The sequence below is a fragment of the Falco peregrinus genome, chromosome 5 (genome assembly GCF_023634155.1).
Source record: "Falco peregrinus isolate bFalPer1 chromosome 5, bFalPer1.pri, whole genome shotgun sequence".
NCBI lineage: Eukaryota > Metazoa > Chordata > Aves > Falconiformes > Falconidae > Falco > Falco peregrinus.
Window position 1 is genome coordinate 59,271,711 of NC_073725.1, and position 13,031 is coordinate 59,284,741.

At 39.2% G+C, this 13,031-nt stretch overlaps 1 protein-coding gene across 1 annotated transcript in view; it reads right to left on the minus strand.

The window, feature by feature from the left end:
- Positions 1-12,964, minus strand: part of DLEC1 (DLEC1 cilia and flagella associated protein) — a 40,435-nt gene extending 27,471 nt beyond the window's left edge. Inside the window, exons 1-13 of the mRNA XM_055803910.1 lie at positions 12,932-12,964; positions 11,918-12,058; positions 10,113-10,269; positions 9,469-9,579; positions 8,195-8,388; positions 7,716-7,936; positions 7,396-7,477; positions 6,924-7,011; positions 5,946-6,119; positions 5,019-5,155; positions 4,012-4,104; positions 2,744-2,834; positions 1,663-1,825 (exon numbers count right to left, since the gene is read on the minus strand). Of these exons, the coding sequence (XP_055659885.1) occupies positions 1,663-1,825; positions 2,744-2,834; positions 4,012-4,104; positions 5,019-5,155; positions 5,946-6,119; positions 6,924-7,011; positions 7,396-7,477; positions 7,716-7,936; positions 8,195-8,388; positions 9,469-9,579; positions 10,113-10,269; positions 11,918-12,058; positions 12,932-12,964 (1,685 nt within the window). The remainder of the gene's footprint in view (positions 1-1,662; positions 1,826-2,743; positions 2,835-4,011; positions 4,105-5,018; positions 5,156-5,945; positions 6,120-6,923; positions 7,012-7,395; positions 7,478-7,715; positions 7,937-8,194; positions 8,389-9,468; positions 9,580-10,112; positions 10,270-11,917; positions 12,059-12,931) is intronic.
- Positions 12,965-13,031: the final 67 nt, after the last annotated feature.

A 13,031-nucleotide genomic window follows, 5' to 3' on the forward strand; every position in this document is an offset into this window, starting at 1 on the left:
CATTTTCTTTCTCCATGTAGGGAATTCCTCTCTTTAAAAATTACAGCACTTAGACTTACTAGTCTTTGTGAGCTACAAAGCTGATGAGGCAGCATAGACTCAGAGTATCTAAATTATACAAACTACATGCTAATATATGGAAGTAAGTTACATAAACATGTAAGATATGTTAACACTTTCTTGCCTTATTTAACTTGTCATGTGATGCAACTTTTAGGAAACTCTACAATTCTTTCAAGAATCTGAGATCAACAGGACCATTCCTGGTATCAGTATGTTTGCGTTGGATCACTGCCGATGATCCACATAACATTCTCAATTTAATCCAAGTGCAAGGTGCGGTCTTTAACATGTCAACAAACACAGTGACCCAGCAATGGCTCTGCAATACTCTTTGTAATCCAGAAAAGGTTGCTTAACTAGGTTGCTTCAGCAGAAGTGTATTCCATGGAATGCCTTCATGGGTTTTAAAACCTTGCTCATGCTGACCACGGAAACTTTGCCTTACTAAGGTGAGGAAGGACACTGGAATTTGAAAGTGAGTATCAATGACAAAACTGAACATGTACAATTTCTTGAATCCTTTCTACAGCAGTAAAAAGTTTTCTCTTTGCTTCTATGGAGTTCAGTCTCAACCTGCCAGCTTTGTTTCGTACAAATGCTGACACCAGATGTGCAGGGACGGCTGTCATGGTTATAGCACAGAGAAAATGTGGAAATAGGCATAGTCACATTGTTTATCAGTTTACAGTACCCAGTTCACTGAATCACACTATCTTTACCCAAACAGCATTATGCTCTGGCATTACGCATGTGTGGTTTCCAGGCCACAAAACAAACTTCCAGAAATTCATTGTAGCAAGTAGCAGTTTACCTGAATGTATCTAAAACCAGCACTGACCCCCTTACTACTCTGATGGCTTGCAGCCTCTAACTACTGCAATCCTGCACATTAGTGTACTTCTATTATTGCCTGACTGATTTTGCTCAAAATCAGGATGCCACTACATTCAATACAATGTAATTGTACATAGAGGCATATTCCTTGACTTCAAATAGAGTTTATATTTAAATCTATTGACTCAATAGTAGGGATCATGAAAGTGTTAATATGAGTTAGTTGCATTGAGCTCCCATTTCAATCAGTGGAGATCTAGTGGAGTCCGGGATGCTTTATGTCTTGCTCTATGGGAGATGTCTACAGTCAGAATTGCATCCTTAGAAACATCTATTTCCTTGCACTATGAAAGGAAAAGAGTATAGGCTGCCTAGCTCAGTTGCACAAGTATGCAGTGTAGACATGTAAAGTTAGATAAATCTTATCTGGGTGACCCTGTAAAATATTTTCTCAACCATCCATATTTATGAACCTTTGGAGTTGCAGATTTATCTATACCAAAGCAAATATATTGACCTTGGCAGCGTATGAACCAAATGGTATGTCTAGTGGTTGCCAAAGTATTTGATCTAGGTATAATGTTCCTGCTCTTACAAGCATATCCTTGAACCTTAATTACTAAACAACGGAGCAAAATGAAGCAAGGCTTCTGCACAAAGTTTGTCAAGTGCATGAAGGTTTCTCCAGCTTGAAAGAGTATGGTATCACAAATGAGATCCCTACTGGTATGAGAACATTGCTCTATTAATATAGTAGCTACATACGTAGAGTTTCTTATAACCAATTTCTTCTCCTCAGTGGTGTGTGGGTTTTGGGGGTCAAATCGTATGAGATGCTGTAATGTTACGTCAGTAACTTCATCAGGTTCAGGCTTGCTTTCTCCACCTGTGACGAACAAAAGCTCCAGAGCTATCAGCTGTCCAACTCCTTGAAGAAATGAGTAGGTATTACTGTTTACCATCTGGTTATTAACATTGTTCATATTACTCACTAATAGCAAATGCCAGCAATGGCCATTACTGATCATATCTGGTGTTTCCTCAAGTTTCAGAAGTCCAATGTGTTAATTGTACAATATTTTCCTGATGTTCTTTGTTTATCAACATATATCAATAGAGATCTTCATGAATTTAACAGATTTGGATTTCAGGGCCACAACCTCAGCTCACTTACTTACATTAGCCTTGTTTCACTGAAGTGAGGAGGGTGTTCACAATGGTTGATAATGTGGCTCCCAGATGTTTTAAGCAGTATATTGAAATTTTAAAAAAAGCAACAAATCCACTATTCTAACATTTCCAAAGGAAATACCTGTAATAACATGATGTAATCAAGCCTAATGTTATAGTACTCTCAATTACAAGACAAGCACTAACATTTACAAGAATTTCAACTCATTTCATTAGCTAATCCAAAGATTGCCTATCTCTCCTAAATACCCTAATTCAAGATGTGCCCCAAATCTGCTTCACACCCAAATGTATTTCTGCCCTGTTAAAGCTGATGTTTTACAGTTTGTCATGTTATCTTATAGATACAAAATGAGAAACAAACTGCACCTAGCAACAGGTTTTCTTTTCTGCTACTTGGTGACATTTCATGTTTGGATTTTTGGCTACAGTGAGTTAAGAGCTCAGTGCTTTCTGAACGTATTTCATGCACTGGGCACACTAGTAGTAGTAGTAGTAGTGAAAATAATAATGCTTAGGATTTAACACTATCAGGGACAAAGTATTTGCTTAATCCAATTACATAAAATGTTACCATCACTTCAAGTCATCAGCTGCTACTCACATTATCTGAATATCTATGGTGTTAGAAATGTTTAGATGTTTAGAAACAAACCTGAGACTGTAACATCCTTGACTTGGCAATTGTCAGAAACAATGGTGTATGTTTGCTGTGAGACTTCTGGAAAAGAAGGGAAAAACACTACCTGAAAGAGAGAAGTAAAATAGCAATATCTGTAACTGATTTTTCTTCAGGAAGTAATAAATTTCAATTCATGAATGTTCATTAAAGGACATTTCTAGTGATTAGTAACTAAATCTTGCATTTGCAAGAAGCAGTGTCACACTCCCTTAATACAGATCAGAAAGAAATAGGTTTTCTGGGTCACTAAACTTAGATGTGTGTATCTGGATGGCCACCAGAGGCTGCCTTTGTAGTCACTGGAGTTGTGGGCAGTCTACTGGGTTAGTTGTGGAATTGCATCCTCAGAATTGGATCTGCCCTCTGAGCAATGCCACTGCTGCCTTTCAAGCTACAACAGTGTGAGCAGGGCAGCAGTTGTGTGCCCCTCCCCACCTCCCCGAGTCCCACCTCAACAAAAACGGTTCAGGGGCCAAAAACTCTGGCTGTGTAATGTGCATTGTTGTTCTTCTACCTGTTATCCATTACCACTGGTAAACCCAACCCATGCTACATTCATCTCCTCTTTCTCTCCCATGTGTGCCTGGCTCTGCTGAAGCAATGCACCTGGAGAGACAGAAAGGAGGAGAAATGTTTCTCCTTTATCCACATCTGCCTGACCCATTCCTCTTATCAACAGCCAGAAGGTACAGGTAAAAGGAGGGGCTGGAGGCTAGCCATGCTCTCTTCCTTTCTCCGTAGTGATGCTGTAACAAAACATGGCCCACATCAGACAAAGCAGTGGTGGCAACCATTGATGCACACTTACTACAGAATCTTTTTGAAGAAAGAGCACAGCATAAGTGAAGGATTTGTAGCTGCTGCTCTACAATAAAAGAATTTATTACCCCAAATGTCCTTTTTTCCCAAGGAATCTCAAAAAGTAAAAGTTGTTTTTTTTTTTAAAGTGAAACAAGTGCTCCTGTGTTCTCCGATTCCAGTTTTCTCTAACAGGATGTTCTACATGGAGAAAATCTGACCCATCTCTGAGTGGATAAGCAAGACCTTCAAAGTTGCAGTGAAAGACTCACCAATAAGACTCACAATTGCAATTCTTCCAGTATAATTGCACAAAAAGGTCTGAGCATTTTTGTTCACACAAACCCAAATTTGCAAGGTCCAGCCAAGATCTTCTAAAATCATTCTTGCTTGTTAATGTATTTGGTAAAGTACAAATACTTTCTATAGCAGTTGATACTAACCTCTACTGTTGTACTCTGCCCTGGAGCTAGCTGAAAAACAGGAGGATGGATTCCAAAAGGATCTTGTATCACAAAATCAACTGTGTCAACAGCCTAAGGTGTTAAAAAAAAACCCAGAAAACAAAAAACAAATTAAATTGATCAGGTTTTTGCTTTTAAAATACAGCATTACCTAAAACAGGCTGTATACTACAACGTCACTGGTTTAGCTCTTACTATATTTTTTGTTCACACATCTCAAAAATATGTGGCTTATGTATATGGCTTAATCAGCAGAAATACTCCTGCTTTATTACCTTGGTGAAAGCAGGAGGGAAGGTGCTGTCTCTAAAGAAAAACGATAGTGTCAGGAGCCCTAATATTCATGTTCACAGAAGAACAGCCATGCCTGAGCATAGGAGCTCTGTCTGTTTCTCCATGCTTATGATTCACTTTGAGTTGGAACTTTAAAGTGTTTCAGGAGGGACAACCTGGCACATCAGCTATCCCGTTAGCCTCTCCTCCAGCACATAGTATGCCAATCTACCAGTTAGATCTTATCTTCTTTGTCCGTTTCCTTTAGACCTTGTTTTTGATGGAAATCTAAAGACAGAGCAGTACTGGAGTGGACCGCTAGGGTCTACAGGTGCAGCAAGGTCAGTAAGTGGTAACTTGGTGGGGACAGCGAGGAAATTAGCTTAAGCAATGCTAGAACTGATTGCATTTCAATTTGCTTTAAGGGTAAGGTTAAGTTCAAGCCAGTTATCCTTTCCCTGATCTATGCCTGAGTTTACCTCACCACTGAGCAAGACTTCTTCCAGAGGCAAGCCACAGCATAAGCAGAAGGTATGGACATCCAGGGAGATTGGTCCCCAGGATAATGTGAATTCTTGAGGAAATGGCACAATACAGATGTCCCCAGAAAGTTCTTACAAATTCTGTGCTAATATACCATGACTAGATCAAAAGGCCTTCATGTCAGGGCATCTATACCATCCATGCCCAGTATTTCCATTCTAATCACTTACCTTGAAATCAGGTGGTGGCCAGGCTTTCTTTGGCATTATACAGAACTTCTCAGGGTTAATTCCCTCATTTCTGCACAAAATCTTTGTTACTTTTATTCCTCCAACAAGGCAGGAACCACAGTCTATAATGTGAGGCACTGAAATGAGTAACACAGAAAATCAGACTGCACAGACAGTGAAGGCCAGCAGTCGGCAAAGCCAGCTACTTCTTAAATAACTCTTTACAGACAACATTACCGCATATGAATATGCTGGGTGCTACAATCCTAAAACCCCTCAGATTCTTTCCATTTGAATGTTAAACAGTATGAGGTGTATATTTCTGCATTCATCTTACATTTTAATGGTGCTTCATAGTTAAAGACTACTGAATGATAACAAAAAGTAAGATTATTTTATAAAAAGCTCAGTATAACAGGAAAAATGAATTTACAAAAAATCAAAGGAAGTTTCTGCAAAAGTAATCCTGGTTGTTACAGTTAAGGCTAGATATCTAAGATGTGAATCCTTCAGATATGTCATAGCCATATATAGTTAACATAACATGCCATTAATATTAATTAATAGCATCAAATATTTATAACTAAAACATAATTCCTTAATATTTAGTGATTGCAGGTCAGAGTTCAAGAATCAACAAGTCGCAAGCCTAGAAAAGTGGCTCCTGCTCATTCCTCTAACACAGTGGAAAAAAATTAGTTTCATGTGGCAAGAACAAATAATTGGGGAAAAATTTTACAGGATTACATTTTAATAACTAATAGATTAATTATGAGTGAAAATGAGATAGATATCAAAACATAGAAACTGGACTGCCACATTTGTCCATGTTTGTTTTGTCACTAAAATTGGAGACAGTCAAATGAAATTAAAAAAAAAAAAAGCCCATTTAACTTTAGAGAAACTTAAGAATTGGATGTTACTGACATGTTAACACTGGAGGTGGCCTTTTAGCTTGGATCGGGATCAGAAGGGGTTCTGACACTTGAGTTCCTACTAATATAAAATCTTCATAATCTCCTAGATATTCAGGAATAAATTGGACCGTATACTGGCATGTCATCCCAGGAGCAATCATTCCTCCCTTTCCTGGAAATTTTCCTTGGAAAAAAAATGCAGGGAATTAAAAAAATTAAAACCTCCCAAAGTTGGCATATGTATTTATGATCACATCTCCCCCAACAAAGGTGCCTGTAAACTCTCCACATTTATTGCCTAAGTCAAGCTGATAAAAATAAATGACCACAAAAGGCCTGCCAGTGTAATCAGTGTATGTGCATATCTTCCACTGAACCGAAAGATTTTTTGTCTGAAACATGCTTATAGCTACAAAAAACAGAGTGAGGAGAAACCTAGAGACCTTTACCCAGTTTTTCTCTTCCACAAGACAACAAGGCTTACATGGTGTCATCTAACTTCTTCTCAATATCCCTCCAATGTTGTGACTGAGATACCACAATCTCCTTAGGCAACCTGTCCCAGTGCCTACTCATTCTACTGTAGGAAAGATGTTTTTCTTAACTTTCCGCTAACCTAAGCTTCCTTGCTGTAACTGAAGTATGTTATTTCCTGCCCTGTTCCCCTAATAATTTCAGTGGAAACTAAGTCTGTTCCTAGATGAATTTTGGATAAGACTCAATCTAGGTATTCCGTGGATACATTTCAATCTAATTTCAAACACCTTAATATTAATTAGTCTTCTTGAATTCCTCATTAGGCCATTTGAATCTGCTTAAGAGTTGCATGTGAATGGTTCCAATGACATAAGTCAGCCTTCAGTTTCTAAAGAACTGAGCACTATGGATAGCAGAACCAAACAGAACATCTCTAAAAAATCTTTGTTCAAGCAGATAAATTAGATCTCTTATGTGCTAACATCTTAAAGGCAGTAAAAAGAACGCTTACCTGGCCCAACAGCAAAAGCTGAAGTAGAGGGGGGGATAAGTCTTACATGATGACATGTTGAAGTGATGTTCTGCAGCTCTATAGTCATCTTATGTAAAAAGAAAATAAAATACTCCATTGTCTTTACCATCACTCATTATAATGTTTGCTATTCCCTAGTGCTCTGTTAGTAGTAACGAATACTTCATCATAACCAACCTAAAAATCTCAGTTTATTCAATAAGGGCTGAATCAGATGCTATCAAAATGAAGACAAGACTGAAAAGGGTCCATTTTAGTTTTCACTGGTTAGTGTGTCAGTGGCATGTGTGAAAGAGTATCTTCAAGGAAGCTAAAGGGTCATTAATTCAATTTAAAGAGGAAACTCAAGACTTTTGCAGAAAGTGAAAAGTGTGTGAAATATGTAGATTACGGCAGGACATAATGCTTCTCAGTAGCAGAATTAACTCTCTACAAAGCAGTAAGTCCTTACCTCATAAACCTGGCCAACTTCATAATTAGAAAACAAAACTGCAGGTGGATTGGCAGCAAACACAGGAATAAATGGGGTATCACTGAAAGATAAAAAAAAGGAGATGTTATCTTACTGCCAAGTTCTTTAAATAATTATAAAATAAAAACTGAAAAAGGTACCATACCCTTTAGCAAAACCAAAATGTCATACAGACATGTTTCCTAAGAGACTATACAGACATTTAGCTCAAAGTATCTGCATGTAAATCCACAGTAATACTATAGCGGAGCTCTCTGTGTGCTCCAGCCCAGAATCAAGAAACTGTATATACTGCATACCCTTTATTTCCTTCTGCTTTTCTTCTGGCTACAGTTTGTTCCATCTTTACTTGAGAAATTACAAGAGATTTGCCTCCATGAAGAGTATTTAGTGGTAAAAAGCGGGGGTTCTTCAAGTAATTCTGCCTTCTTTCAAGTTTGGCAAGGTAAGCACACTCACTTTCTCCCTCTGCTTTGCACTTACTATCCTTCCAGGCTAACTTCTGTGAGGCATTAGTTTTCTTTGAAAAACAAAGAGATCATGGTGCAAAATTAAACACGGCAGTTTTGAGGATGATGAAAAAGCTATCTGTATATGGCTAATGAAAGCTATACAGCATTGAAAATTCATATAGAAATATTGCATTTCTGTCGACAGATCAAATCAAATAAATACTGGAGCCAAATCAACAATGCATTGATATTCACCCTTTGTTACAGGAACAGCAATAGGCTTTATAGTTCTGACAAACTGAAATAAATAAATCTGTAAAATGTACCTTATTTGTCTTTCTAGTCTGGGGGCTGGAGTCTGGAGTTGAAGGCAGAGTTAATGTGCACAAAGACACATTTGACATACTACCAGCTGTCTTCTGTAGGTGTGCAACCTCTGCAGGCATCTGGTCCCGTGAGCTTGAAGAAACATGCTGTTGAAAACTAAATGTCTCTTTCATGTAGCCAGGTTCTGATTTTCCTGCAATTCAAAGAAATATTTAATTCTGTAAAAGAAACACATTAATTATAAGCATTTATTCTGAGCATAGGTGTATGAGTTTATTTCAGTCTTGCTGATAGTAAAAACACTTTAAATCCTCTAGAATTTAATATACATTTATAATTTACTTTGCACAAATGAATTTTCATGCTGTAATAAAAAGCTTTCAGAAATACTAATGAAATGAGCCATATAAAAAGAAAGTTACTACTCTCGGAAAGCCATGTTAATCTTATGAGTGAGTGGGACTTAGAATATCCTGTTCAGTTTACAAAAAGATCTGTATGATGGACTTATGACAGTCAGAAAATTTACATAAACAGGGTGTGCCATCTAGTCCCATGTTCCTATAGTCAGACAACAAAATCGCCACCTCAGAGGAAACTCTGAGGTGATGTTAGATTTTTGGCTTTATTTGGAATTACAGTGGAAAAAACCCCCAAATCTTGGAAATTTTGGTTAAGTTGATTACTCTGAAATGTTTGTTTTGACTTGACCAAGAAATTTCATTTTAATGATACTAAAACCTTTCACCTTGGCTCACACATGAGTAAAAGAAGTAAAGAAGTTTTGACATTGCCCAAAAGTTTTTTCTTACTGATCTTCATTTGCAAATTAAACTGATACATTTCCAGAACTGGAAAATTTTAAACCCAGAATAAAGAATATAATTTTATTTCACTGAAAATAGTTTTTACTTTATTGTAACCACTTCCCTTCTCTCTACACAAGATACAGTTGCAGCTTTGCGCTAATGAAATAGAACAGAGGCAGAGCAGTCACAATTAATACAGTTTTTGTGTCAGATGGAAAGAACTGTAAACAAATGTGCAATGGCCATTAAATTTCAGATTTAAACACACTTAAGCTTAATAATTTTTAATTAATCAATTTTATTTTGACAACGTCCCTTCAGTGGAATTTTATGCTTGTAATACTGAGTGCCTTCTGCTTTGGCAGAAAACTACAAAAATATACTCTGATCTGCTACTCCTCCAATGCTTCAGTTCTTACTGAGTGTTCTAGAAAGTCTAAATTATCCTCTGCTTTAAAAGTTACCTTTTGGTGCTCTAGTAACAGGTAATTTATCAGTGATATAATCATCAGGGCAGGTCAAATTATTCTTTCTGAGAAGTTCATTATCCACAATCCACCTAAAAGAGGATGCCACTGCCACAGTAAAACAAAACAAAACAAAAGTTTTTTAAAAAATATGCAAAAGCTTAGCCCCTTAAGATAATGTTGTCTTTATAATCTACCACTGTCAGGTAATATTTTTGGGTAGAGAAAGAATCTGGTATTTTAATCACAAGACTTAGACATGTGCCTCCACACTTCTAAATTCAGTTCAAACCCAACTATGCAGCCATCAGAGAAACATTTAATGTCTGTTTGTTGCTGCTATATATCAAGGTATTTATACTTGTAATAAAGTTATGTCACAAACCATTAATTGCAAATTTAATACCTTGGAAACCACCTGTTTCTTTTTTAGTTCTTTAGTTTCTTACAGTGTTAAACAGATTGTACTCTACTTGAATCTCTGCACGAAGTGCTTCAAAGTTTCTCTATTGATGTAATGCCAAATCAAAGGCGTACTGAGTACTAGACAGTCCTGCCAGTGATTTAGACAATTGTTGCATTGGTCTCCAGGTACCATAAGCATGTACTGGAGAGAGAGAGAGTGTTTTCAGAATCCTCACCTGGTGGCAACCCCAATTTGTGGAAATCTTTCCCGACATCTGCCTTCAGCATGTTTAGGGCCCTTTGCTCTTCAGCTTTTGCTCGATCCTGGGCCTGAATGATGTTCTCTTCTACTATGTCAGCTTCTGTCAGTTGGCACTTATACTCCTCAAGAAGCTGTCACAGGATGGGTGAATGTAAAGAAATGACTGTAATTTTTGCTGTTAACATCTCCTTACAGATAAATATTTTCTATTTGCCTTTGAGAGGTAAATACAGAGAGCTTGGCAAAACATCATTACTTTACAAGTATAAACTAGCCTGCTAAAACACCGTCATTCCTATCATTTACTTGTGTGGGGTAAGAAGCGTTACCCAAGAAAAACCTGTGAAAGATGAGGAAACCCTCTCAGGACAAGAAAAATGTCTTTTCCCTTCTGTGGACAGTAGCTACTGCACTGTATTTTGCCTGTAAATGTAGGAATAAATTTGAAGTAAATGTTCCCTCCTAGTTTCTAGGAGGGTTTCTAAACCACCAGAATACCCCAATAGTGATACTTCACTCCTCCCTCCTGTTATATTTTGGATGTCTCTGCACAGTGTGGTAAGTGCTTTACAAGCACAACTCAAAAAGAAAAATCCTGCCTCAAAGAGGTAGCAATGTAAGTTAAAGAGGGAATATAGCAGAGACACAGAGACATACAAGACCAACAGCAAGAGAAACTGACATTGGCCTCAAGACCATCTGTAGCCTGAGCTTTCTGTAGAACTTTTACGTAACAAGGCTTAACCTTTTGATTCATTTAATGGATTTAAATAATTTATTAATTTTTTAAAATAGAAAGTACAGGATGCATCTCAGCTAAAATGAGATGCTTCCTCTTCCTCTGCTCATTCTGGGATCCCTCCACTGTCACTAGAATCCAGGATAGAATTCCAACCCATGCCAAAGTTGATAATGAAAATGGATCTGATTGATTGTGCTCTAAAAGTGCCTGGGTGGGGTTTTTTTTCTTTTTTTTTTGTGTGGTTTTTTTTTCTAATGATACAGAGAGCCTTGAATGACTAGTTCAGCTGTAGCATACATGTTACAGACAGGTACTGTCAGTTGAAATATCCAAGCAGTCCATTTCAGGAGTAAATATTCACGTTTATTAGTCAGAACATGCTGTGTTCACCAGTATATTCATAAATGACTCAAAAGAAATATAAAACTTCAGTTTTTTCAGCTCTGATAACCTTTGAGAGGATATGATGACACAGACTGGAAAAAATACCTGTTGCTCAAATTATTCCTCCACTTCTATACACTGACAATAGCTGTCAGAGCAATGATTAATACAAGTACTTTTCATTTCCACTGTTTAGCATTTGCAACACTGGGAATCTTGGATGTAATAATGGGTTATGTATTGTAGTGCACCACTAAGGTATGCATATATAAATAATACTTGCAGCATCTGGTTTCAAAATGCAGCACATGAGAATACTTCATTGCAAGTTAGGAAGTCTAGGACGCTGAGCAGCAGTTACAGAGAAAAGTTGTTAGCCAGTAGAACAGGCATTTAAAGGGCTACGGGTCTTACTGGTCTTACTCTGCCTGAAAAGCCATCCAGAGCTGAAAGTATCATGAAGGAGCACGTGATAAATATTAACATATATGAAAAGTTCTGTGGGGAACTGTGCTCAAACACATTTCCATTAAAATGTCAGTTCTAGGATCTCCCCCTGCCTTTTTATTTTACTTCACAGAAGATTTAGAAATTACAAAGTAGCAATGAAAGCTGAATAGAGCTCCAAACTCTGACTTGGTTTCAACTTGTACCGTCTGTAGCTCCTCCATAAAACTCTCATGATAAACACTGTCTCCTCCTTGGGACTTGATCCAATTTGTCTCCGTGTCCACCCCAATAACATCTCCAGTGTACAGGTCCTCAAAGGTGCTAGCCAGCAAGTGGGAGATGTCCTGAGGAAAGAAAATGAGGTTGTTAGTGTTTAAAGCCTGGGATAGGGTCAAAAGAGCTCCCTGGGTGTGTGCCAACAGCTGGAATTAACAAACAGAGAAGGAAAACTGGGGGGAAAGGGCTGGGAAAGGTACCTGGGAAGGACCCTGAAAGGGGACACACTGCAAGTGTGCACATGAACACTGAGGTGTGAAGACATGTATGTAAGTATGTGCATGTACAGGCCATGCATGCACAGAGATGGTGTCTGTGCTGGTGGGCTGTATGTGTGACTGATGGTGGCCGACACGGTTCTCCATGTGCACACAGTGTGTATGTGTGCCACGGTTTATGCAGGGATGTGTCTATGGGGCTATGTGAGTGGGGGGGGGGGTGTGTGCGAGGGAGATGCAAGCACTGAGCACTGCACAGGGTAAAGGGGTGTCTGTGTGCAGGTGTGTGTCTGTGCCCCAGGGTGCATGCATGGGTGGGTGGGTGTCTCTGTGTGCCCCAGGGTGCATACAGGGGTGTCTGTGTGCAGGGCTGTGCATGGGTGTACGGCTGTGTGTGTGTATATATGTAGGGATGTTCTGTGTTTGCCTGTGTTTGCAGGGGGGCGTGGTGTTGGGGGGTTGTGCAGGGTGTGTGTGGGGTGTATGTGCCGGGGGTGTTGGGGGGTTGTGCAGGGGGCATGTTTCTGAAGGGGGGTGTCTGGGTGTGTGCCGGGGGTGTTGGGGGGCTGTACAGGCGGTGTGGGGGTGTGTGCAGGGGGTGTAGAGGGTGTGCAGAGTGTGTGTGTGAAGGGGGTGTTGGGGGGGTTGCGCAGCGGGTGGTGTGTGTATGTGTGAAGGGGGTGTCGGGGTGTGCGCCCGTGTGGCCCAGCCCCGCTGCCTTACCTGCGTGCCAGCGGAGAGGCTGCGCTGAGCCATGGCAAGCCCGGCGCTGGGGTGGCCCCGGGCAGGGCCGGACGCCTCGGCTTCCTCCCGCCGCCCCCTA